We start from the raw sequence: 27,728 nt of genomic DNA on the forward strand, positions 1-27,728 counted from the left end.
CTGACAAGGAATTGGTACAGTGCTTAAATTTAAGACTTTTTCAATTAAATATATATATATATATATATATATATATATAAAGGTCATCAGAAATACAGGCTCTGGACTCAAGACTCCCTGGGTTAAAATAAAACATACCAGCTCTCTGATTGTAGACAAGGGACTTCTATGTGCCTGTTTCTCTACAATCTAGGAATAGCAACATTACCTACCTGATAGAATTTTTTGAGTTTTAAATGAGATCATATACATACACTCAGCCTAGTGACTAGGAGTCAGTGCTCTAAAAGTTTGCCGTTATTTTTAGAATGCTACAGATTGCAGAGACAGTAATGGATCTGTTTTATTAAGAGACACAATTAGCAGGGTTTGGGTGTTAATTGTAATGGAAAAGGAGGCAAGAGAGGCTAGAGGTTTTAAGCTTGCCAACTGCTATGAAGATGGCTTTGGAGAAAGACAGGATTTCCTTTCCTTTTGGACATTTTGAGTTTTAGGTGTTAATGCAACATCCATGCACAGGTGCCAACTAAGCAGCTGAACATGAGTATGAAGTTCAGAGAAGTGAGCTAGGGGAGTCATTAGCAAATACTGATGAGAGTGTGTTAGAACAGTGGGCCAAGGATATCATCCTGAAAAACATGGACATTTATTTTGGGTTAATATACAAAATGCAATGATATTCGAATGACATGAAAATACAGAAAGATGACAGTTTCAGCACTGTGAGAATGAAGAATGATTTCTGACATCCAGATAACAGTATGTTCTCATTGTTTAGAACGAGTACTAATAGCACATTTTTATCCCAAGCCACAGATATCAAATAAGGACTCAGACTGAGTCAAAGACAGCTGTATTTTCCAAAGGTGTGCTCAGAAAGACCATGGTAAATTTGGTGTTATCTCTAACAAACATTTTAAAAAAATACTCTTTCCTATGGTCACTCTTTTAAGAGCATAAGGCATGGACCTCAAGATTGTCCCAATTCCCAGTATAAAGAACTGTTATGTTAATGATCTCATGTCAGGGTGCCAACTGGTCAGGTTTCCTTCATTTTTCTTAAGTCATTTCTCCCTAATATCTAGGATTTTATTTCAGCAAAATAATCGAAAAGCTATCATAGGGCTGCTCTATCTACCCATTTAGCATAGTATCATCAAGTAATTTTACCTGTCCAGGCACTTGTGGAACAAAGCCTTCTTTTAAAAACTAAATGGGATACTGGGATTTAACAGTTTATCATCAGTCAAAATATCATGAAAGACATGAGCAGTCCACCAAATACAGCAATTCCAGCACAGAACACCTATGATGCACCTTGTGATCAGCAAACTTCCTATTTTTGTCCTCCACTGCCATGTAGCCTCTAATGCAGCAGTCTTTTGGCATTTCAAATATGAAAATATTAACTACTGAGGTATCATTTCAGGGTGGGAGGAAATATGTTATTTCTCTACAGAAAAGTGGTGCTGTTGACATTTTTGGCAGCACAATTTTATTTTCAGTGTGTGGACCTGTGCTCCCTCAACTGAACATATTGCATTCCTGTCACCCCACCCCACAAACACCCCCAATACCAAAAGCACCCTCCAATCATTGTGACAATCAAATGATGGCCACAAATGCCCCATAGAGCAGCAGTGCTGCCCCTGGTTGAACACTATTGTTATGAAACGATGGCTCTGTTGATTACAATAATGCTACCTCTGAGTTTGGATCTCTTTATCATAAAACCAAATACTGCAAACACAACAAATGCTTATCTAAGAAAACCAATTCCCATTATTACGGGAGTAGGATTAAGGGGCTCATAAAATCTTAGTTGGAAGGACTCTAAGAGAACAACTGTCCTAAGGAGATTGAGTGACAAGTCCATGTTTCCATGTTCAGGAAATGGCAAAGCCAGAAAATCCTAAATTATTGTCTAGTACTTCTTCCACTACACAATGCCCCCAACTCACGAAACTAACAACTAGCAACTAACTCCTGGATATACTGGAAACTCAGCAGCTTCAATTATGTACAAAAAAAATTACTTGTTGACATAGGATGACAAAGGAACAGTCACACAGATTTGCTGGTTCTAAGGACTGATGCAATGCCTCAAGGTCTCTACTCCAGGTTTAATTCATCTTCAAATTAAAAGTTGAAACTTTATCATCCCACTAAGTTCCTCCAAGTAATAATTTTATGAATGTAAAATATATGCCAGCAAAGTTCCTATATTAGTATATCCTGAAGAAGTTAATAGCTCCTGGTGCCATTTTAAAAAAGAAAACAGGGCTTCCCTGGTGGCGCAGAGTCTGCCTGCCGATGCAGGGGACATGGGTTCATGCCCCAGTCCGGAAAGATCCCACATGCCGCGGAGCGGCTAGGCCCGTGAGCCATGGCCGCTGGGCCTGTGCGTCCAGAGCCTGTGCTCCGCAACGGGAGAGGCCACAACAGTGAGAGGGCCGCGTACCACAAAGAAAAAAAGAAAACAGCCTCAAAATTCGGCAGCTTTTACTAGATGTATTGGTGTAGTATTAAACAATACGTTGTGGGCAATTGGTACCATTAAAAAGTAGCATGAGTAGAGAAAAAAGTGTAGGATGATTTTCCATGAATATCAGAAAAACAGAATCTTCACCACAACGATAAACAAGCAAAATATCCAACAAATATATACCGACTTCTCTTGGCCTCATAATAAAATCAGGGGGAAAAAAACTTCATGTGAGATGATCCAAATATTAACACCAAATACTACAAAATATATTGCTCAGACATAATGATACAATTTCTCTACTTTTAAACAATACAAACATTTCCATGGTAATCTACATATGCACAAAAGATCAGAAAGCCCTCCATTTAAAAGAGAACATGTCAAAAGGTAGTAAGTTACCAATGTTTGGCATTTTTTTGTCTCATATTTATACCTAAATACTTGAACCTAAATGTCATTATATGGAGACCTAGAACAAAATATTAAGTGCCCCATTTACCATACCTGCTAATTGTCTTTCTAGAATGGTGAAAATGAACCAAAGATTAGTATCTGCTCATAAGCCTGGAAACTCTGACATTTTTCTTTTTTGATACACTTAGCTACTGATTTTAAGGACTAGAACCCTGGAAGGCCAGTTCCCTTATGGAAGACCTAATCACTGAATCTCATTTGCTATTTTACAAATGCACATGTGATCACAAGGTGGACCCAGGGAAGTACTTTACTAACGCACCTCCAAATGGAAAAGACAAGACAAATATATCAAGATGGCTGTGATTCTCAGCAAAGGGTAAAGTCCACTCCCAGTTTCCAGGGAGAATATCAGACCTTGGTCTTGTTTCACCTGTGTAACTGGAGGCACGAGGCAGAAAGAAGAGGGTGTTAATTCTGGTATGTCTCCCTACGCCCACCCTCACTTCACAGTGAAAAGTGGTGACTGCAAATCCAACTGGAAGAAACACCTCAAAATGTCATCATCAAAGAAACAAAACCAGCAGGATCATTTTCACACAAAGATAGTATTAAATTTCAGATGCACTACCCCCTTTCTTCCTCTTGATAGGATGGATGCAGGAGCTTTGGGAGACATGAATACCCACACCAGATGAAGGAAATAACAGAGGAGCACTCCCCTTTTGGAAAGCTTCCCTCAGATAATATCCTATGCCACTGCCTCTTAAAACTGAAGAATTCTAAGTTACTCCCATAAATGATGAATAAAATTTCTTGGCCCGTCATACAGGGGGGAGTGGAGGGGTATCCCACACATAGCCAGGTGTGCAAAATAAAGGAAACTTGGATACTATTGTTTCTGCCAATGCCAAAAAACATCTCCCAGGTCTCGGAGACAACCAGCTAATTCTACCTCATCCTAACCATGAGCTCTCTAGAATCTCTGTCCCTGACACAAAGAAGGTAAATAAACAAGAAAGTCAATTATAGATTTCACAAATATCTTGTACACCAGTCTGTAATTTTTAATTAGAATCAACTATCAAAGACACTGCACCTTTGAAGTCTTTGAGCATAACAATGTTTAACAGTGGCTTTATTAGGTGAATGCTTGAAAGTATTCAACATTAAATTCAATTTACTTCACATGTTTGCAAACACATCATTAGCAATTCTTAACTATTTCAAACCAACTAATTCGAAGTACAGAAGGTTTGTTTGCAAATAACTCTTCTGAGGTGACACGAAGACTGAAAGAAGCCTATAACTTGAGTCCTGGTCTCTAGCCAACAACTACTACATCATCACTGGTGAACTCATATGAGGGAACTTCTAGGTTGAGAGGTGCAGGCCCCTTCCTGATCCTGCCAGATGCATCATAGTGTGACCCATGGCAAGGGCAGTAATAACCACCAAAATCTCCTGCATTTGCAATGGGTACACAACCAAGATGAGTGCAAACACCTATCAAGATAACCCATTCAGGTTTCTTTACTCGTTCTAAATCATGCTGTGGGTCCCTCAACTGGGACACTTCAACTGCAGATTCCTGGTCAATTTCCTTCTTGGTTCTATGGCGCACAAACAGGGGTTTGCCTCTCCATTTGAAAGCCATGTTCTTGCCCTCTGGAATATCGGATAACTTGATTTCGATTTTCGACATGGCCAACACATCAGCAGAAGCACTCATGCTGGAAACAAACTGAGAGATGACATTCTTGGCAGCATACGCAACACCCACAGTAGTTGTTGCAGTTATCAAATAGGAGAAACCTCTTCTAGCCTCACTGCTCTCTTTTGAAGACTTTGTACTATCTAACACTTCAGCACGACGATAGTCAGAGAAGTCAGGCACTTTGATGTCCGTATGGGAATAACGAACAGAAGCAGGGACTGCAAGATAAACAGAAGGTTAAAAAACACAATTAGATAAGGACTCTGAAAGGGGTATACATCAGATAATGGACCTTTATGGATTCACGAGCAAAAATCAAATTATAAAAATGTGAAATATGGCACTCACTGGTCTCAGAAATGGTCAAGTTGGCAATGCCAGCATATAAAATACTGAAAACAAAATGAAGTCAACCACTACCTATCATATTGGTATGAAATCATTAGATAATAGGTATAATTGTGTTCCTCTTGATTGAACACTGCGATTCAGAATTCATAACAATTCAGTGTATCAAGTTAAAAAAGTTAAATAGCACTGTAAACAGCAATATTTTAAGTCCCCCAAAATTCAATCTAAGACATAAGTATCACCCATATTTTCTGGATTAGAAGAGACCCTAAAACTCATCTAGTCCACTCATTAAATTGATGTGTGATCATCTTATTAAACCAAATGTCTAACTTTATTTTCCTATCTACCTGCTCTCTGAAAGAACTGCTAAAAATTCATAAAACACTAATTATAAGATAATAAACATTCTGTAAACAGTATAACTTTAGTTGCAGAAAACTTAATTTCTATTCTAGATTTTGGGGTATAAATTCAAGTAAAACCACCAATGGGCAGAAAAGGATATCCTTATCAGGATACGGAGCTATCAAAATCAAATGAAATCTCCAAAAGAACCAATTATTTCAATTTAATATAAAAAAAAGAGCAAATTTTTCATGTATCCGGCTCTTCAGTGAAGGGCAAAACATCTATAAGAGTAGGGGCATTATCTTTCTTTTTTTACTGCTGAGGATCTCTCAACTGGGACACTACCACTGCAGGCCATAAAAAGGCCAGATGTTTACAACAAATGAATATTAAATAAACAAATAATTACTGTTTATGCAGTATTCTGGATGCAAGCAGTTTATTTTTTGAAAAAACAGGTATGTCCTTCTGTCCCATACCATTTTTAACTGTCTGACAAAAAATTAACTTACAGTATCACTTTTAAGTATGTTTTAGGAAGTAAATCTCTTTGTAAACTCTATACTCATTTAAGGAAATCTGCTACAGGTTTCCTTTTTAGAAAAGGGACACTAAAAATTCCTTACTTTTAGAAAATGTTTCCAAAAGAAATATGCACTTTTAAAATGCATTTTCATATAAGTTGCAATTCTACTTGACCTACTAGGCTGTCTCATCCTAACATACTTCCTTGAGCAAACATTACAATAATACATTTCACATGGTTCTCAAGGTCAGTAATTTTATGGAAACCGTTAATTATTCACAGACAATGGTGAAACCTATCAAAAGCACTCTATGTACTTTTCTAACTCAGCATTTTCTGTAGGGGACCAGGACACAAGTAGTGACTACTTGAGATCCACAACTATGGCAAAGTGACATATCACATATTACCCTACTTAATCACTTTCCCTTAGCACTGTCTGGGATTACACAGGAAAGATGTGTATCATACTTAAAAGATGAAGAAACCAAAGTTCATACTTCTACGTTAAAAGCCCTATTTACAACCCTTCCACACAAGGAAATGTACAGGGACGCTAAATAGAATGGCTTTGTCACAGGGACACTAAATAGAATGGCTTTGTCACTATCATCCAGAGATTTGGTGGCAAAAGAAATCCATTCCCATTCTATCTAGTAGGTTACATTTTATACTGAGCTCCACCATCAAGAACATAAACTGCCATATCGCAAAAATCATTCTCTAAATAATCTATATAAATTGTATTAGGTGTGACTTAGCAAAAATCCTAGCTAGATTTAGCTCTAAACTAAAATAAAATCAGACACTTATAGAAACATCATCTAGAAATGGAGAAAACTTAAGCCATTATAACAAAACAGGGTTTTTTGATTTGTTTTGTTTTGTTTAAGGTGAGCTCTAATGTGTCCCAACTCAGGGATCTTCTCCTGACCCAACCACCCCTTCCCACATCCTCTACTAACCATCTTTCCACAAACCATCTATACAGGAGATTTTAATATGAATTTAAGCTTCAAGTTGAAGGCATGATTGCAGAAAAGAGGTTTGCCTTATGGGTCTACTTTACCACTTCTTGGAGAAGTCAGGTAAGCCCCTGATTTTTAGAAGAAACTCTTTAGCTATTTGACAAATTCCAAGACACTTTTCACCTTTGTTACTGAAATTTTCTCCTCCCTTAGTGTTTCTCACCTCAAGGTCCAAAGAACTGGCTTGGGCAACTTCTCTAAAACCCACTGGTGCCTGCTAAAAAAAATTGCCACTTTATTCATTCACAAATACTCTGCACCAACTATATGCAAAACTTGAGATTGTGGAAGACAGAAAAATAAAGGAGATATTCTCTACACACTGAAGCTCAAGGTCAGAGGAATCACCAATAACTGCAATACAGAGTGGAAAGTGTTATGTGCTATAAAATGTAAAGGAATCAGCAAATGTAAATTTTTATTGACCTGATCCTGAGTTGAGATTGAAAGGATGGGTAAGACTTGGAAATGTGGAAAACTGAGTGGGAGGACCATTTAAAGTAAAGAGAAAAGGGTGAATGAAGGCAGAATAAAGAAGGTGGGGGCAACCTGGTGTAGGGCAAAGGTCACCAATACAACTGTCAATGAGGCCAGGCAGGTAGCACAATGAATCAAGTAGACCTGATGAGGGCTGTGATGAACTGGAAAAGCACTTGTTCCGACCAAGGGTGCAGCCAATGCAGAGCACACTAGACATGGAACTAAAGCCCAGTGCTGCCAACTTTCAACATTTCCAGAGATGCCAGAAATAGTCTGTTTTTTAAAACTATGCAAGTTGGGCATACCTCAGGCACCTGGCTCACAAGCTGCCAATTCAGGATCTCCAAACAGAGCATAAAAAGAAAAACAGAAAACAAGGCACCAAAGATAAACTAGGCTCTGCTGACAGAGGGTGTAAAACACACTCCTGGTGAGAGCTTATGGTTAAATCAGTCTTTCAAATCCACGCACTATCACGTACACAACGTGTATCTTGTAGTCCGTTTTCTCATCTGTAAAATGGGAGTATCATCACTCTCTGCCGTCTGCTCTTCTTGAGAATGAAATTCATTACGGTGTGAAAACCCTTTGGCCCAGTGCCTGAAAACACTGCTGATACTCTGTAGTATAGTCTACACTATAAACGACCTTGCGGCTCGTTTCTTTTTCTTCGGATCTGAGGTGGTGACACGGAATGACACTAAAGGATGGGAGGTAGCGAGCGGGACAACTTTTCAAATATTAAAAGCAATTCCTATTTTTTGAGAATTTATAAAGTGCCCCCAGAATGTGTTAATGGCTTAACGTATACTTTTTCCATCTGAACCTTACGATATAACCTACGAAATTGGTATAATAATCCATTTCACTGGTGAGGGAACACGTTTAGGAATTTGCCCAAAGGCAAACGACCTGTAAGCAGCAAAATCTCTTGTCAGACTTCGCTAGAAGCAGTCGGGCTCCATAGTTCTTGAACTTAACCGACGAAGTAGAAAAATTAGCCTGTGGTTGGGAAGCCTATACACAGCCACAGAGGCCCAGAATGTCAGAGATGGAGGTCACCTGAGACCGCCCAACGGAGCAGCGACCCCGCATAGGTAAGGACACCGAGGCTCGCGGAGGTACAGAGGCCTGCCCAAGGTCGACCCACCCAGGCAGGCAACCCCATCCACAAACAGGGCTCCGCTCCATCTTCCGGCAGACCTCCCCGCCCTTCTCGGCTGCTCCCTGGGTCCAGGGCCGGAGGGAGCAAGAAAAGAGGGACCCCTCAATCCCCGGTCGTTCTCCTCAGCCCGGCTCACCATTGAGGCCCACGGAAGCGACCAAAGGCCGGGCCGCGGCCTGGCCACTCAGCGACTCCCGGCACAGAAAGGACCGCTTCACATCCAGTATTGGCGACTCCGAAGTGGCGGGCACCGCGGCCTGCACCAGGGGCCGCAGCGCGCCCGCCACGCCGCGGGACGTGGCCGACAGGACGGGCGCAAAAGGGCCCGAGCGAACGGCGACCGAAAACATGGCGACGGCAGCTCCAAAAGCTAAGCCGGTCACAGGGACGACCAACCTCCCGCGGCGCAGGCGCGAAAGGCGCGGGACCCGTGACGTCAGCGCGCAGGCAGAAGAGGAGCCCCGCCCCCACACAGGGCGGGGCGAGCCTGGAGTGCCGCAGAGTCAGAGGCGATGCGAGACCGGCAGGTAGGAGGCCGTGCGGCCACCTGTGTTAGCCCCGGGTGTCTAGCGGCCTCAATTCAGGGATCTGCCCCAAGAAAGGGGGCAATGGAGGCCCCCAGGAATGTCCCATGGATCGATTTTGCGTCCGTTGGGGGCAAAAGTCTCATTTATGGGAACCTAGGGATAAAAATAAGTTATCATAATAGTTTAAATAGGGATAATAATAATTCTTAACATGTTTGCAAATGTTTATATATATACCCAACCATATGTGTAAAATATGGTTGGGTATACATAGAAAACCCAGAGCAGAACTTAATATGTAGTAATTACTCTGTGTTTACTATAATGATTATTATCGTTATCTAACTAAATCCTTAAAAGCATTTTTAAAAGTCCAGAGACTTATGTGCAAAGCTTAATAATGATGATGATGATGGTGGCTTATGTTTATTAAGCGTTTACTATGTATAAGATTTTGTGCTTTACCTTCATTCTTTCATTTATAATCAAGATCCCTATAGCTACTATTTTACCAGTGAGGAAACAGAGGTTTAGAGGAATTATGTGCCCAGGACAGGATAACCCAGTAAGCTCTAAAGTGGGGAAATCTGTCTTCTTAGTCTGTGCTCTTACCTATTGTCACAGTTTCCCTAAGTGAGATTTCAGGGAATGCAGAGATACATCCCTAAATCAGTTTCTATCACATGGTGAGAATGTTATTCCCTTTTTACTTCTCTTTAAATTCTTCTGATTACACCAATGAGAAAGTCCCAGTTTGGTGTTAGTATATCTTTAATTCTTCTCAAGACTTACTAAATCTCTCCTTTAACAGAATAGGTCTTAAATTCAAAGCCGTTAGGTAGTTGAATCTAGAGAGGATTTAATAATAGTTTATTTTCGTGGTATACATTTTCTAACTATACTGATTTTCCAAAGACTGTAGTGAGATAAAGTTTTTTTTACATTTATTTAGTCAAAAGTGAGTTAATTTGGGCTTCCCTGGTGGCGCAGTAGTTGAGAGTCTGCCTGCCAATGCAGGGGACGCGGGCTCGTGCCCCGGTCTGGGAAGATCCCACATGCCGCGCACCTGGGCCTGTGAGCCATGGCCGCTGAGCCTGCGCATCCGGAGCCTGTGCTTCACAACTGGAGAGGCCACAACAGCGAGAGGCCCGCGTACCACAAAAAAAAAAAAAAAAAAAGTGAGTTAATTTAAATATTAAGTAAATATTAATACAAGCAGTGCACAGATTTGGCAGGGTTGTGATGGTGGTGGGTGTATGAACCAATGAAGTTTCTCTGTGTGCTTGCATGGGCTCTGTGACCTAGGCAAGTTTCCTAACCCCTCTCTGCCTCAGTTTCCTCACCTAAAATGGAGATGGTGATGATACCGTCTGTGAGGAATAAATGTATTAACATGTATAAAGCACCCAAGGGGCCTTGTACATACTAAGCTCCGGGTGAGGGTTTGCTGGTATTGTTTTTATCTGACATATCATCTACCTACTCTGAGAAGCCTTCATTTGATTCCTGATGACTCAATGATATTCCTCTCTAGGTCCACAGCACACTGACCACTTCTGCCTGGACCCTCCTCAGGGCCTAGGTCTTGGCCTTGCTTATTGCCCCAGGGACTGTGTTGTACTCTCAAGATTGGAACTGGCCTCCTCAGGGGCCACCCTGGCTCGGCTAGCCACAGGGCGGGCACTGGGTTCACCCCAGCAACAACCCGAATGATAAAAGCAGACCCTCCCAGAGAAGCTAGTACACGCCATGCATAGTTGGAGTGCTTTACATAAAATAACACACTTAATATCACAATATCCCTCTGAGGTGTGTAAGAGTAAGTGAAGGATGAATGGTGAAAAAAGGAAGGAGCTTCATAAGGTGAGCGGAGTAGGAATTGTTATCACTAGACTCTCAGGGTTCAATCCCAGTTCTGCTATTCACAAGCTATATCCTAAGATGATTTATATATAACCTCTGTGTATGCCTCAGTTCTTCTATAAAATGAGAATAATAATAGTATCTATCCCCCAAAGGGTTATTTTAAGGATTAGATGGATTAATATATATAAAGTGAATAGAAACTGTGCCTGGCAAGTGCTATGTAAATGTCCATAATAATAATAAAAATAACTCTTTAAATTTTTTAGATGAAGAAACTGAGATTCAGAGAAGACAAATGACTTACCCAAAGACACATCATATTTTTTTTAGTTTTATTGAGATATGATTGACATATAACATGTGTAAGTTTAAGGAGTACAACTTGTTGATTTGATACACTTATATGTTGCAACATGACTACCACCACTATAGTGAGCTAATATCTAAGTCACCTCATATAATTATTACCATATCTTTTGTGGTAAGAACACTTAAGATCTACTCTCTTAGCAACTTTCAGGTATATAATATGCTATTATTAACTATATCATCATGCTGTACATTAGATCCCCAGAACTGGTTCATCCTATAACTAGAAGTCTGTACTCTTTGACCAACATCTCCCCATTTCCATAAATCCCTAGCCCCTGGTAGCCACCACTCTACTCTGTTTCTATGAGTTCTGTTTTTTTAGATTCCACATAAAGTGAGATCATACAGTGTTTGTCTTTCTCTATCTGAATTATTTCACTGAGCATCACACCTTCAAGGTTTATCCAGGTTGTCCCAAATTGTAGGAGTTCCTTCTTTCTCATGGCTGAATAATATTCTATTGTGTATTTGTACCACATCATCTTTATCCATTCACCCATTGACAGAAACTTAGGTTGTTTCCATATCTTGACTAGTGTGAATAACGCTGGATGAACATGATACAGTTCATGATCATTCCAGTGTTATACAGAAACTCAAGATACAGTTTTCATTTCTTTTCGATATGTACCCGGAAGTGGGATTGCTGGATGATATGGTAGTTCTATTTTTTATTTATTGCCAAATCTCCATACATGTTTTCCATAGTTGCTGCACAAATTTACATTCCCATCAAGAGTGAACAGGTTTCCCTTTTCTCCACATCTTCACCAACACTTACGTCTTGTCTTTTTGATGACAGCCATTTTAACTGTGACATCTCATTGTAGCATTGATATGCATTTCCCTATTAGTGATGTCAAACATGTTTTCATGTACTTGTTGACCATTTGTGTGTCTTCTTTGAAAAAAATGTCTATTCAGAACCTCTGCCCATTTTTAATTGGGTTGTTTATTTTATTACTCTTTAGTTGTATGAGTTCTTCATATATTTTGAATATTAATCCCCTATCAGATATATGATTTGCAAATGTCTTCTCCCATTCTGATGGTTGCCTTTTCATTTTGTTGATGGTGTTTTTGCTATGCAAAACCTTTTTAGTTTGACATAGTCTCACTTGTTAATTTTGCTTTTGTTGCTTTCAGTGTCATAGCTGAAAAACTGTTGCCAAGACCAACGTCAAGGAAATTTTCCCTATGTTTTCTCCTAGGACTTTTATCAGTTTTGTTTCTATGTTTAAGTCTTTAGCCCATTTTGAGTTAATTTTTGTGAGTGGTCTAAGATAGGAGTCCAATTTCATTTTACTCCCTGTGGTTATCCAGTTTTCCCAACACCATATATTGAAGACACTATCCTTTCCTTCATTTAGTATTCTCAACTCCCTTGTCAAATATTAGTTGACTGTATAGGCAAGCGTTTATTTCTTGGCTCTCAATTCTGTTTCAGTCGTCTTAAATTTCCTAAGACTTGTTTAGTGACCTTTTATATGATCTAAGCTGAAGAATGTTCCATGTGCACTTGAGAAGAATATATATTCTCCTGCTGTTGGATGGAATGTTCTATATATGTTTGTTAGGTTCTTTTGGTCTAAAGTTTTGTTCAAGTCCAACATCTCCTTGTTGTTTTTCTGTCTGTTTTTCAATCTATCCATTGTTGAAAAAGAAGTATTGAATTCCCCTACTATTATTGTACTATTGTCTATCTCTCCCTTTAGATCTGTTAGTTTTGCTTAATATATTTCATTGCTCTGATGCTGGCTGCATATATATTTATGATTGTTATATCTTCTTGATGAATTGACCCCTTTATTATTATATAATGACCTTTTTGTCTCTTGTTACCATTTTTGGCTTAAAGTCTATTTTGTTGGTACCTTCTCTCTTTAGGTTCCCATTTTCATGGAATATCTTTTTCCATCCCTTCGCTTGAGCCTATGTGTGCCTTTTAGCTGAAGTGAGCCTCTAGTGGGCAGCATATATTTGGACCTTGTTTTTGTTGTTGTTGTTTTTAATCCATCCAGCCACTCTATGTCTTTTGATTGAGGAATTCAATCCATTTACATTTTGAGTAATTATTGATAGGTAAGAACTTACTAACATCATTTTATTAATTGTTTTCTATCTGTTTCATAGTTCCCTTATTCCTTTCTTCTGTCTTGCTGCCTTCCTTTTTGAACTGATGATTTTCTGTAGTGTTATGTTTTAATTACCTTCTCTTTATCTTGTGTGAATTTGCTGTGGTTTTTGCTTTGTGGTTACCATGGGGCATGCATATATATATATATATATATATATATATATTTATTTATTTATTTATTTATTTATTTATTTATTATTATTTTTTATTTATTTATTTATTTTTATTTTTTTGTGGTACGTGGGCCTCTCACCGTTGTGGCGTCTCCCGTTGCGGAGCACAGGCTCCAGACGCGCAGGCTCAGCGGCCATGGCTCACGGGCCTAGCCGCTCCGCGGCATGTGGGATCTTCCCAGACTGGGGCACGAACCCGTGTCCCCTGCATCAGCAGGAGGACTCTCAACCACTGCGCCACCAGGGAAGCCCTATTTATTTATAAAATACAGTCAATTTTATGCTTGTAACAATTTAACTTCAATCGCCTACAAAAGCTCTACCCTTTTACTCTTTCCTTTTATGTTTTTGATGCCACGATTTGCATCTTTTTATATTGTGTATCCATTAACAAATTATTATAGCTATAGCTGGGCTTTTTTTATACTTTTGTTTTTTAACTTTTGTAGAAAGTGTTTAACAAACCACCATATTACAGTTTAGAGTGTTCTTTATTGGGGGTTATGTTATTTTTTTAAATTAATTAATTAATTTATTTATTTATTTTTGGCTGTTATGGGTCTTCCTTGCTGCACACAGGCTTTCTCTAGTTGTGGCGAGTGGGGGCTACTATTTGTTGTGGTGCGTGGGCTTCTCATTGCAGTCGCTTCTCTTGTTGCAGAGCACAGGCTCTAGGTGCACGGGCTTCAGTTGTTATGGCTCACAGGCTCTAGAGTGCAGGCTCAGTAGTTGTGGTGCATGGGCTTAGTTGCTCTGCAGCATGTGGCATCTTCCCGGACCAGGGATCAAACCCATGTCCCCTGCATTGGCAGGCAGGTTCTTAACCGCTGTGCCACTGGGGAAGTCCCAGTTTAGAGTATTCTGAATCTGACTATATTCTGACTATATACTTACCTTTACCAATGTGTTGTATGTTTTCACATTACAAGTTAGTATCCTTTCATTTCAGCTTGAAGAACTCCTTTCAGCATTTCTTGTAGGGCAGGTCTAGTGGGAATAAATTTCTTCATCTTTTGTTTATCAGGGAAAGCCTTTATCTCACCTTCATTTCTGAAGGACAACTTTGCTGAATATATTATTCTTGGTTGGCAGTTTCTTTCAGCACTTTAAATATATCATCCCATTCTCTCCTGGCTGAAAGGTTTCTGCTGAGAAATCCACTAATAGCTTTATGGAAGTTCCCATGTATGGATAATTTTTTCTCTCTTGCTGCTTTTGAAATTCTCTCTTTGTCTTTGATCTTAAACAATTTTATTATGTGTTTTGGAGAAGATCATTTTGGATTGATTTTGGGGCTGACGTATTAGCTTCATGAATTTGGAAGTCTAAAGCTCTCCCCAGATTTGGGAAGTTCTCAGCCATTATTTCTTTAAGTAAACTTTCTACCCCTTTCTCCCTCTCATCTCCTTTTGGGACTCCAGTGACTCATACATTGTTCCTTTTTATGGTGTCCCATAGTTCTATAGGCTTTCTTCATTCCTTCACCCTTTTTAATTTTTTCTCCTCTGATTGGATAATTTCAATTGATCTGTCTTCTAGCTCATTGACTCTTCTTTTTGGTCAAGTCTGCTGTTGAAGCTCTCTGTTCAATTCTTCAGTCATTTTATTCTTTAGCGACACAGTTTTTGTTTGGTTCCTTTTTATGTTTTCTATCTCTTTGTTGAACTTCTCATTTTATTCTGGTATTGTTTTCCTGATATCACTAAATTGTTTGTTTATGTTCTCTTGTAGCTCTCTGGGCATCTGTAAGACAATTATATTGAATACTTTGTTGGGCAATTCCTGGATCTCCATTTCTTTGGGGCCAGTTACTGGAGGTTTACTATATTCCTTTGTGGAGTTGTTTCCCTGACTTTTGATCCCTGTTGCCTTGCATAGGTGTCTGTGCATTTGTAGAAGCAGTCCCCTCTTCCAGACTTTCTAGTTTGACTTCAGTAAAGGAAGTCTTTTTTTTTATTTTTTATTTTTTTGCGGTACGTGGGCCCTGCACTGTTGTGGCCTCTCCCATTGCGGAGCACAGGCTCCGGACGCGCAGGCTCAGCAGCCATGGCTCACGAGCCCAGCTGCTCCGCGGCATGTGGGATCCTCCCGGACTGGGGCATGAACCCGTATCCTCTGCATCGGCAGGCGGACTCTCAACCAATGCGCCACCAGGGAAGCCCAGGAAGTCTTTTTTATCTGTGGGTGAGGCACACTGGGTCATGCTGTGACCCTGGGTCTAGTGGTGCAGGGCATCAACTGTGGGGGCATGTGATAGCACTGGATCTGGAGGTGTGTCTTGTCTCTTTGACTCAGGGGTCCAAAAGCATCAACAACTGTGTGGTCCTTGGTGAACACTGTGGGGGGTCACAGTGGCTGCAAAGGCTGTTGGGGTCCTCCTCAGTCTAGCAGCTAGACCTGGATCCTCCAGGTCTAGTAGCTAGGCACCTTGGCAGGCAGTGGTGATGCCCAGAGCCAGTGGTGTGCACACACTGGTCTGCAGTGGCCAGCTTTAGGTACCTCCATAGTGGCAGGGGTCAGTTGCAGATACACACATAGTGATGGGGCCCAAGTCAGGCAGAAAGGCCAGAGCCAAGTATGGGCTCATTGACAGCTACCAGGGCCCTGGCTGTTAGCACACTCTTCTGTGGCTGCATAGTCTCCCCCTACGCATGCACACTGCAGAGAGGCTGATGATGGGCATCAGGCCACTGGTGTGCAGTGCACAGCTGGAGGGGCTTGCCCCAAGCACATGCACAGTGGTAGAGGTCAGCCACTGGGCTGGCATCTTGCACTTGTGAAGCCTCAGAGACCTGAGCTGGCTGCCTGTGCAGTTCCTGGGCTCCAGTGGGGGAGAGGAGACTCAGGCAGCTGGCATCATCAAATGTGAATAGATGTGAGGCAAAAGCTGGTGAAATCTGCAGGGCGTCCATGGCAGCTGTGCTGGCCATTTGTTCCTTCAGTGGTGAAATCTGCTGGGGTTGTCTGCACAGCAGGTCACTATGAACCATGATCACTTCTGCTGCATGGCTGATACTGGTACCCCCTACTTTTCTTCCCTATTCCTAACCATCTTTGATTTTTCCACTTTGCCAGTCTGAGTGTGGTAAAACTGAAGCAGGACCTTTTTGCAGTGCTCCCAAAAGACTGAGGAAGCTAGTGGTTCACCCTGCCCTTCCTTTCCTAGAAAGAATCCTTTCTAGGTGGGATGTCCCCTCTTGGCACTGAGCAGTGTTGGCTTGAGGGATGGGTTGATGTAGGTAAAACGAAGCTTTCTTTCTTCTTTTCTTGTGAGGTTCTTCTCAGGTTTTTGTTCCACTGTCTTGCTAAAGTTTCTCACATGGACTCTGGAGCTCTCCCAGAGCTGTATTAGTTTGCAGATCATGATCTAATTGCTGATCTTTGGTAGGGGGATAGAGACTGAGTCTCCTGTGTTGCCATTTTGATGACATCACTTTTCCAAAGGCATTTCAGTGATAAGTAAAAGCCATTTATTTGTTCTGGGTTCCAGTCCAGTGTTGCAGCAGGGAGAAGGGTAACTCTGTGGTTGAATATCTGTCCTCTCCTAGAAGATGGAAGCTAGAATCCAGGAGTGGCAGGCAGGAAGTTGAATCTATGTAGACCAATCTGAATTCTACTTTGGAGTTGTTTTTTCTTTGTTTGTTTGTTTGTTTTTTAACTGAAGAGGCTATTATCTTTCAGGCTTCACCTCTCTTTCCTTGAACACTACATCTTGATAGGCTCTGGGGGCACTCAACCTGGTTTACATACCACCTCTGCCCCCATTGCTGTGTGACTTTAGGCAGCACTGAGCTTCGAATTCCTCAGCTACAGGGATTTCCCTGGTGGTCCAGTGTAAAGAATCTGCCTTGCAATGCAGGGGATGCGGGATTAATCCCTGGCCGGGAAACTAAGATCCCACTTGCCACGGGGCAACTAAGCCCACGCGCCACAACTACTGAGCCTGTGCACCTCAACTGGAGAGCCTGTGGGCCGCAAACTACAGAGCCCATGTGTCCTGGAGCATGCGCACCACAACTAGAGAGAAAAAACCTGCACACCACAACTAGAGAGAAGCCCGCATGCCACAACTAAGACCCAACACAGCCAAGAATAAAATAAATAAATAAATAAATAAATTTTTAAAAGTTCTTCAGCTATAAAATGAGGATAAAAATGAGATTGCTGTGAGGATTAAAAGAAAATGCACTAAAGTACTTACTATTTGGTACACAGCAGGAACATAATAAATGTTGTTATTTTTGTAAACTGAGAGGGGCAGAGGTGTTATTTTTGTAAACTGAGAGGGGCAGAGGAATAGCCATGGGCTTGGGAACATAAATGTTTGGGAAGCTTCTCAATTCCCAGGAATTCTGAAAAGCAAAGTGTATATAAGAATAAGGCAGGGCTGGAGGAACCAAGATGGCGGAGTAGAAGGACGTGCTCTCACTCCCTCTTGTGAGAACACCAGAATCACAACTAGCTGCTGGACAATCATCAACAGGAAGACACTGGAACTCACCAAAAAAGATATCCCACATCCAAAGACAAAGGAGAAGCCACAATGAGATGGTAGGAGGGGTGCAATCACAGTAAAATCAAATCCCATAACTGCTGGGTGGATGACTCACAGACTGGAGAACACTTATACCACAGAAGTCCACCCACTGGAGTGAAGGTTCTGAGCCCCATGTCAGGCTTCCCAACCTGGGGGTCTGGCAACGGGAGGAGGAATTCCTAGAGAATCAGACCTTTAAGACAAGTGGGAATTGATTGCAGGACTTCGACAATACTGGAGGAAACAGAGACTCCACTCTTGGAGGGCACACACAAAGTAGTGTGCGCATTGGGATCCAGGGGAAGGAGCAGTTACCCCAGGGGAGACTGGACCAGACCTACCTGCTACTGTTGGAGGGTCTCTTGCAGAGGTGGGGGGGTGGGGCTGTGGCTCACCGTGGGGACAAGGACACTGGCAGCAGAAGTTCTGGGAAGTAATCCTTGGCATGAGCCCTCCCAGAGTCTGTCATTAGCCCCACCAAAGAGCCCAGGTAGGCTCCAGTGTTGGGTTGCCTCAGGCCAAACAACCAACAGGGAGGGAACCCAGCCCCACCTATAAACAGTCAAGTGGATTAAAGTTTTACTGAGCTCTGCCCACCAGAGCAACAGTCAGCTCTACCCACCACCAGTCCCTCCCATCAATCCTCTTAGATAGCCTTATCCACCAGAGGGCAGAGAGCAGAAGCAAGAAGAACTACAATCCTACAGCCTGTGGAACAAAAACCACATTCACAGAAAGATAGACAAGATGAAAAGGCAGAGGGCTATGTACCAGATGAAGGAAAAAGATAGAACCCCAGAAAAACAACTAAATGAAATGGAGATAAGCAACCTTCCAGAAAAAGGATTCAGAATAATGATAGTGATGATGATCCAGGACCTTGGAAAAACAATGGAGGCAAAGATCGAGAAGATGCAAGAAATGTTTAATAAAGACCTAGAAGAATTAAAGAACAAACAAACAGAGATGAACAATACAATAACTAAAATGAAAACTACACTAGAAGGAATCAATAGCAGAATAACTGAGGCAGAAGAACGGATAAGTGACCTGGAAGACAGAATGGTGGAATTCACTGCTGCAGAACAGAATAAAGAAAAAAGAATGAAAAGAAATGAAGACAGCCTAAGAGACCTCTGGGACAACATTAAAACTGCAACAACATTTGCATTATAGGGGTCCCAGAAAGAGAAGAGAGAGAGAAAGGACCACAGAAAGTATTTGAAGAGATTATAGTTGAAAACTTCCCTAACATGGGAAAGGAAATAGCCACCCAAGTCCAGGAAGTGCAGCGAGTCCCATACAGGATAAACCCAAGGAGAAACATGCTGAGACACATAGTAATCAAATTGGCAAAATTAAAGACAAAGAAAGATTATTGAAAGCAGCAAGGGAAAAATGACAAATAACATACAAGGGAACTCCCATAAGGTTAACAGCTGATTTCTCAGCAGAAACTCTACAAGCCAGAAAGGACTGGCACGATATACTTAAAGTGATGAAAGGGAAGAAACTGCAACCAAGATTACTCTACCCGGCAAGGATCTCATTCAGATTCGTTGGAGAAATCAAAAGCTTTACAGACAAGCAAAAGCTAAGAGAATTCAGCACCACCAAACCAGCTCTATAAAAAATTCTAAAAGAACTTCTCTAAGTGGGAAACACAGAGAAGAAAAGGATCTACAAAAACAAACCCAAAACAATTAAGAAAATGGTCATAGGAACATACATATCGATAATTACCTTAAACATGAACAGATTAAATGCTCCAATCAAAAGACACAGGCTTGCTGAATGGACACAAAAACAAGACCCATATATATACTGTCTACAAGAGACCCACTTCAGACCTAGGGACACATACAGACTGAAAGTGAAGCGATGGAAAAAGATATTCCATGCAAATGGAAATCAAAAGAAAGCTGGAGTAGCTATACTCATGTCAGATAAAATAGACTTTAAAGAATGTTACAAGAGACAAGGAAGGACACTACATAATGATCAAGGGATCAATCCAACAAGAAGATATAACAATTATATATGCACCCAACATAGGAGCACCTCAATACATAAGGCAACTGCTAATAGCTATAAAAGAGGAAATTGACAGTAACACAATAATAGTGGGGGACTTTAACACCTCACTTATGCCCATGGACAGATTTATCCAAATTGAAAACAAACAAGGAAACAGAAGCTTTAAATGACACAACAGACCAGATAGATTTAATTGATATTTATAGGACATTCCATCCAAAAACAGCAGATTACACTTTCTTCTCAAGTGCACATGGAACATTCTCCAGGATAGATCACATCTTGGGTCACAAATCAAGCCTCAGTAAATTTAAGAAAATTGAAATCATATCAAGCATCTTTTCTGACCACAACACTATGAGATTAGAAATGAATTACAGGGGAAAAAAATGTAAAAAACACAAACACATGCAGGCTAAACAATATGTTACTAAATAACCAAGAAATCACTGAAGAAATCAAAGAGGAAATCAAAAAATGCCTAGAGACAAATGACAATGAAAACACGATGATCCAAAACCTATGGGATGCAGCAAAAGCAGTTCTAAGAGGGAAGTTTATAGCTATACAAGCCTACCTCAAGAAACAAGAAAAATCTCAAGTAAGCAATCTAACCTTACACCTAAAGGAACTAGAGAAAGAAGAACAAACAAACCCCAAAGTTAGCAGAAGGAAAGAAGTCATAAAGATCAGAGCAGAAGTAAATGAAATAGGAGCAAAGAAAACAATAGCAAAGATTAATAAAACTAAAAGCTGGTTCTTTGAGAAGATAAACAAAAGTGATAAACCATTAGCCAAACTCATCAAGAAAAAGAGGGAGAGGACTCAATTCAATAAAATTAGAAATGAAAAAGGAGAAGTTACAACAGACACTGCAGAAATACATAGCATCCTAAGGGACTACTACAAGCAACTCTATGCCAATAAAATGGACAACCTGGAAGAAATGGACAAATTCTTAAAGAGGTATAACCTTCCAAGACTGAACCAGGAAGAAACAGAAAATATGAAGGGACCAATCACAAGTAATGAAATTGAAACTGTGATTAAAAATTTTCCAACAAAGAAAAGCCCAGGACCAGACGGCTTCACAGATGAATTCTATCAAACAATCAGAGAAGAGCTAACACCCATCCTTCTCAAACTCTTCCCAAAAATTGGGGAGGAAGGAACACTCCCAAACTCATTCTATGAGGCCACCATCACCCTGATACCAAAACCAGACAAAGATACTAAAAAAACAGAAAATTACAGACCAATATCACTGATGAATGTAGATCAAAAATCCTCAACAAAATACTAGCAAACAGAATCCAACAACATACTAAAAGGATCATACACCATGATCAAGTGGGATTTATTCCAGGGATGCAAGGATTCTTCAATATACTCAAATCAATCAATGTGATACACCATATTAACAAATTGAAGAATAAAAATCATATGAGCATCTCAATAGATGCAGAAAAAGCTTTTGACAAAATTCAACACCCATTTATGGTAAAAACTCTCCAGAAAGTGGGCATAGAGGGAACCTACCTCAACATAATAAAGGCCATATATGACAAACCCACAGCAAACATCATTCTCAATGGTGAAAAACTGAACGCATATCCTCTAAGATCAGGAATGAGACAAGGATGTCCACTCTCACCACTATTATTCAACATAGTTTTGGAAGCCCCAGCCATGGCAATCAGAGAAGAAAAAGAAATAAAAGGAATACAAATTGGAAAAGAAGAAGTAAAACTGTCACTGTTTGCAGATGACATGATACTATACATAGAGAATCCTAAAAGTGCCACCAGAAAACTACTAGAGCTAATCAATGAATTTGGCAAAGTTGCAGGATACAAAATTAATGCACAGAAATCTCTTGCATTCCTATACACTAATGATGAAACATTGGAAAGAGAAATTATGGAAACACTCCCATTTACCATTCCAACAAAAAGAATAAAATACCTAGGAATAAACCTACCTAGGGAAACAAAAGACCTGTATGCAGAAAACTATAAGACACTGATGAAAGAAATTAAAGATGATACCAACAGATGGAGAGATATACCATGTTCTTGGATTGGAAGAATCAATATTGTGAAAATGACTGTACTACCCAGAGCAATCTACAGATTCAATGCAATCTCTATCAAATTACCAATGGCATTTTTTATGGAACTAGAACAAATCATCTTAAAATTTGTATGGAGGGCTTCCCTGGTGGCGCAGTGGTTGAGAGTCCACCTGCCGATGCAGGGGACACGGGTCCGTGCCCCGGTCTGGGAAGATCCCACATGCCACGGAGCAGCTGGGCCCGTGAGCCATGGCCACTGAGCCTGCGCGTCCGGAGCCTGTGCTCCGCAACGGGAGAGGCCATAACAGTGAGAGGCCCACATACCGCAAAAAAAAAGTTTGTATGGAGACACAAAAGACCCCAAATAGCCAAAGCAGTCTTGAGGGAAAAAACGGAGCTGGAGGAATCAGACTCCCTGACTTCAGACTTTACTACAAAGCTACAGTAATCAAGACAGTATGGTACTGGCAAAAAACAGAAACATGGATCAATGGAATAAGATAGAAAGCCGAGAGATAAACCCACACACCTATGGTCAACTAATCTATGACAAAGGAGGCAAAGATATACAATGGAGAAAAGACAGTCCTTCAATAAGTTGCGCTGGGAAAACTGGACAGCTACATGTAAAAGAATGAAATTAGAACACTCCCTAACACCATACACAAAAATAAACTCAAAATGGATTCGAGACCTAAATGTAAGAGCGGGCACTATAAAATTCTTAAAGGAAAACATAGGAAGAACACTCTTTGACATAAATCACAGCAAGATCTTTTTTGATCCACCTCCTAGAGTAATGGAAATAAAAACAAATATAAACAAATGGGACCTACCGAAACTTCAAAGCTTTTGCACAGCAAAGGAAGCCATAAGCAAGACGAAAAGACAACCCTCACAATGGGAGAAAATATTAGCAAACGAATCAACGGACAAAGGATTAATCTCCAAAATATATAAACAGCTCATGCAGCTCAATATTAAAGAAACAAACAACCCAATCCAAAAATGGCAGAATACCCAAATAGACATTTCTCCAAAGAAGACATAGAGATGGGCAAGAAGCACATGAAAAGCTGCTCAACAGCACTAATTATTAGAGAAATGCAAATCAAAACTACAATGAGGTATCACCTCACACCAGTTAGAATAGGCATCATCAGAAAATCTACAAATAACAAATGCTGGAGAGGGTATGGAGAAAAGGGAACCCTCTTACATTCTTGGTGGGAATGTAAATTGATACAGCCACTATGGAGAACAGTACGGAGGTTCCTTGAAAAACTAAAAATAGAATTACCATATGATCCAGCAATCCCACTACTGGGCATATACCCAGAGAAAACCATAATTCAAAAAGACACATGCGCCCCAATGTTCATTGCAGCACCATTTACAAGAGCCAGGTCATGGAAGCAACCTAAATGCCCATCGACAGACAAATGGATAAAGAAGGTGTGGTACATATATACAATGGAATATTAGCCATAAAAAGGAATGAAATTGAGTCATTTGTTGAGTCGTGGATGGATCTAGAGAGTGTCATACAGAATGAAGTAAGTCAGAAAGAGAAAAACAAATACCGTATATTAACGCATGTATGTGGAACCTAGCAAAATGGTACAGATGAACCGGTTTTGCAGGGCAGAAGTTGAGACACAGATGTAGAAAACAAACGTATGAACACCAAGGAGGGAAAATCGCGGTGGGGTGGGGATGGTGGTGTGCTGAATTGGGCGATTGGGATTGACATGTATACACTGATGTGTATAAAATTGATGACTAATAAGAACCTGCACTATAAACAAACAAACAAACAACAAAAAAAAAACCTAATACTAAACTTTCTTTGGGTTATTTGTATGGAAATATGTTAATATAAATGTTTCAGACATTACATGAAATTTCTAAAAATCTTATATGTTCTGGTATAATGTTATAAGTCATAATTCTAGTTATTACTTTAAAATGTATATCTCAGAAATAACTAAATTTCCTTGTCAATTGCATTATTATGAACTTTTATCAAATCATTAACTGTGGTCATTTTTAAGTCTTTTGTCATTTACAGACAGTTCTGGGTATACTCTGATGCTTTCACAAAAATGTTCCTATAAAAGGGTTTCATTTTCAAGGAATTCATGGAAAAGACTCTGACAAGTACAGGTTTCTGGTAACTGACTATACTGCTGAACTGAGTGAATAAGCATTTTCAGAACTCTAATGGAAAACTGATGAATTCATAAAAGTGCTAACAGGGCTTCCCTGGTGGCGCAGTTGTTGAGAGTCCGCCTGCCGATGCAGGGGACACGGGTTCGTGCCCCAGTCCGGGAAGATCCCACATGCCGCGGAGCGCCTGGGCCCGTGAGCCGTGGCCGCTGAGCCTGCGCATCCGGAACCTGTGCTCCGCAACGGGAGAGGCCACAACAGTGAGAGGCCCGCGTACCACAAAAAAAAAAAAAAAAAAAAAAAAAAAAGTGCTAACAAAAGATGCAGATAAAAAAATTAATTACATGGGACTAAGTGAACTGATGAGGATGATTATAATTTTTGTGACTTTCTGTTTTAATAATAATAAAAAAGAATCCCACAATGACGCAGAGGCAAAAAATATACAAATCAATTTTCACTGCAAAGTAAAGGAGCTGTTACAGTGGAGGATTCCTGGACTGAATGTCAATATTATGACATAGTATGAGTGTGTTTCGTGTTTGGTAATTTCAATCATTGTTGCTTTTGTTGTGGTCATCCATTTACAATGCTTGGTGTCAGTTTATTTATCTCTTGTAAAAATAAAATACAGTGTGTGTGAGTTGTGAAAAAAAAAAAGAAAAAAAAAGTGCCCATAGTTAACAATACTGCATTGTATACTTAAAATTTTGCAGAGTGTAGAACTTTTGTCAAGTGTTTTTACAAAAGTAATAATAATAAAGACGGGGGAGGAAAGTTTTGAAGGTGATGGATATGTTTATGGCATAGATTGTGGTGATGGTTTCACAGGTATAGTCTCATCTCCAAACTCATTATGTAAAACTTTCTGAACACTAAAGAAAAAAAAAAAAAGAATAAGGCAGGAGGAGGCATGACACAAAGCCTCCCTTTTAACAAATGGATGGTTTGTTTAAATCAGAGGTCAGAGGTCATAGACTGGAGACACACTCTCTCCTGACTCAGTCAGTTCTGCCCAGAGAACTACTGGTATGGCATACTCAGTAATATAAACCTCAAAATTATTTGCTAGCATTTACAAATTGTGAATAGTCCCACATACATAGTGTTGTAGACAGAATAATGGCCCCCTAAAGATGCCTGTGTCCTAATCCCTGGAACCTAGGAACATACCTTATTTGGCAAAGGGACTTTGCAGATGTGATTAAGGATCTTGAGATGGGGAAATTACCTGAATTGTCTGCTTGGGCCCAATGTAGTCACATGGTTCTTACCAGAGAAAAGCAGGAGATAAGAGAGGGCAGAAGATGTATGCCACTGACTTTGAAGATGCAGGAATGGGGCCTGGAGCCAGGGAATGTGGGCAGTCTCTAGAAGCTGGAAAAGGCAAGGAAACAGATTCTCCCCTAAAGTCTCCAGAAGTAACACAGGTCTACAGACCCACTTTTGATTTTTGACTTCCAGAATCGTAAAAAAATAAATTTGTGTTGTTTTAAGCTGCTGAATTTGTGGTAATTTGCTACAGCAGCAATAGGAAACTAATACACACACACACACACACACACACACACACACGTTTGTCTTTTCTCTAAAAACTGGAACATCTAACCACATTAGGCCTGGATCCTCATGTAGAAAAAGTCTGGGTAAGTCCTCAATTGCTGATCTGGGTTCTTTCCCATCCTGCTCACTTGGTTCAGTTACACTGGGCAGCTTTCTGCTGAGGCCTCTGAGTGGGGGACCTCAGGTTCACACAGTTCCATGAACAAACCTGATCTGTTGCCAATAGTAGTAGTTTGCCAATGAGCAGTGTGCTCTCCCAGTCCCAAGTCTGTGAGATTTATTCTGAAAAACTTGTTCCCTACAGTTTTGATCCTTCCATCTAGGCAATGGGTGTGTGTTTGGAGCCAGAGAGGGGAGTGTGTTCTAAGGAGACTGTGCTAGGATCCTCCAAAGATTGTCCTCAGACACATTCGTAACACAGCAATTCCGTATATGATCCCGGATAATGTGCAAAGCCAGCGAGATGCCTTTGGCCCTGCCTCAGGGGACATGCCTCCTCAGCCACTTTCATCTCACCTTGTGCCTAATTGCAAGGCAATCAGCCTCCCTGCTTCAGTGCCCCCCCCCCCACTGTCTCCTGTTTCCACACCATTACTCTGGAAAATGCCTGGCTCCCCATTTCCAGCTCCAGTCGCTGTGTCAGTTTCAGCCTCTCCTCTCAGCCCACATCTCTCGCTTGAGCAGTGAGACATGAAGACTGACAGCCACTAGAGAACTGCACAGGCTGTCCCCGATTTAAGCCATTTAAAATGCATTTCTGTTCCATAAAATCTGTTTCCATAATTTTGTGCCCCTACCTCTCTGAAAGATGGTAACCCTAGGGAGGAGAAGAAATTAGCCAGGGAGGAGAAGTTCCGACATGGTAATATTTTAATCGCTCATTCCTTTAACACATTAGTCACGTTCATTAAATATGGTTAATTTTCAGGCTTTGTTGAAAACCATATCAGTTTCCCTATCAGGCACACGTCCATCTCTTGCCAAGCAAGCTGCTGCAGTGGCACCAAATACTCCCCGATTTTTACACCCTGATTGTATTAGTGCCCCCTGAAAAATGTGTTGGGTTAATTGAACTCACTTGTGTAGAATACTAGCAAAGATTCCGGGCTCCTGAGTCAGACTGCCAAGGTTTGGTCCCAATTCCTCCACTTGCTGCCTGAGTCTCTTGGACAAGTTACTGAACCTCTCTGAGCCCCAGTTTCCTCATCTGAGAATGGAAGTAAGAATACCTATTTCAGAGGTTTGTTGTCAAGATGAAATACGGCTTGCAAACTGCTCAGTAACTTACTATTATTGTAATTAAGGACCCTTGGAGTATTATTCATTCATTCATTCAAAAGATTTTATCCAGTGACTTCTATATGCCAGGCAGTGCTGTGTGCCCATTGCTGGCAATACAGCAGTGAACAAAATAAATAAATGTGTCCTTTAGGACCTTACATTCTACTGGGGAAGATAAACAACAAATAAACATATATAATATGCCAGATGGTTCTATGGAGATAAGAAAGCAGGACTAGGGGAAGGGAGTACCGAAATGGTGGGAGAGCGTCGAAGGGATTGCAGAGATCACTCAGTTCAACCATATTAAGGGAAAGATATACATCCAGAAAAATATGCTTCATGTATCCACCAAATAAATGCTGAGAACCTAATAGGTGCCAGGCCCTGACCTGGTGGGACCCTGTGGCTTGCAGGGGAGACAGCCATGTTGTGTGCCCAGGTGTGTGACACACTATGAGAAAATGCCAGA

General features: G+C 40.7%; 1 protein-coding gene across 1 annotated transcript; it reads right to left on the reverse strand.

The window, feature by feature from the left end:
- Positions 1–105: 105 nt before the first annotated feature.
- Positions 106–8,948, reverse strand: UQCRFS1 (ubiquinol-cytochrome c reductase, Rieske iron-sulfur polypeptide 1). The gene is made up of 2 exons (XM_079908021.1): positions 8,657–8,948; positions 106–4,837 (listed from the first exon to the last, which is right to left on the reverse strand). Exons 1-2 carry the CDS (start codon positions 8,868–8,870, stop codon positions 4,227–4,229), a joined length of 825 nt encoding a protein of 274 aa, XP_079764147.1. The 5' UTR covers positions 8,871–8,948; the 3' UTR covers positions 106–4,226.
- Positions 8,949–27,728: the final 18,780 nt, after the last annotated feature.

The sequence above is a fragment of the Stenella coeruleoalba genome (assembly GCF_951394435.1).
Source record: "Stenella coeruleoalba genome assembly, chromosome: 20".
NCBI lineage: Eukaryota > Metazoa > Chordata > Mammalia > Artiodactyla > Delphinidae > Stenella > Stenella coeruleoalba.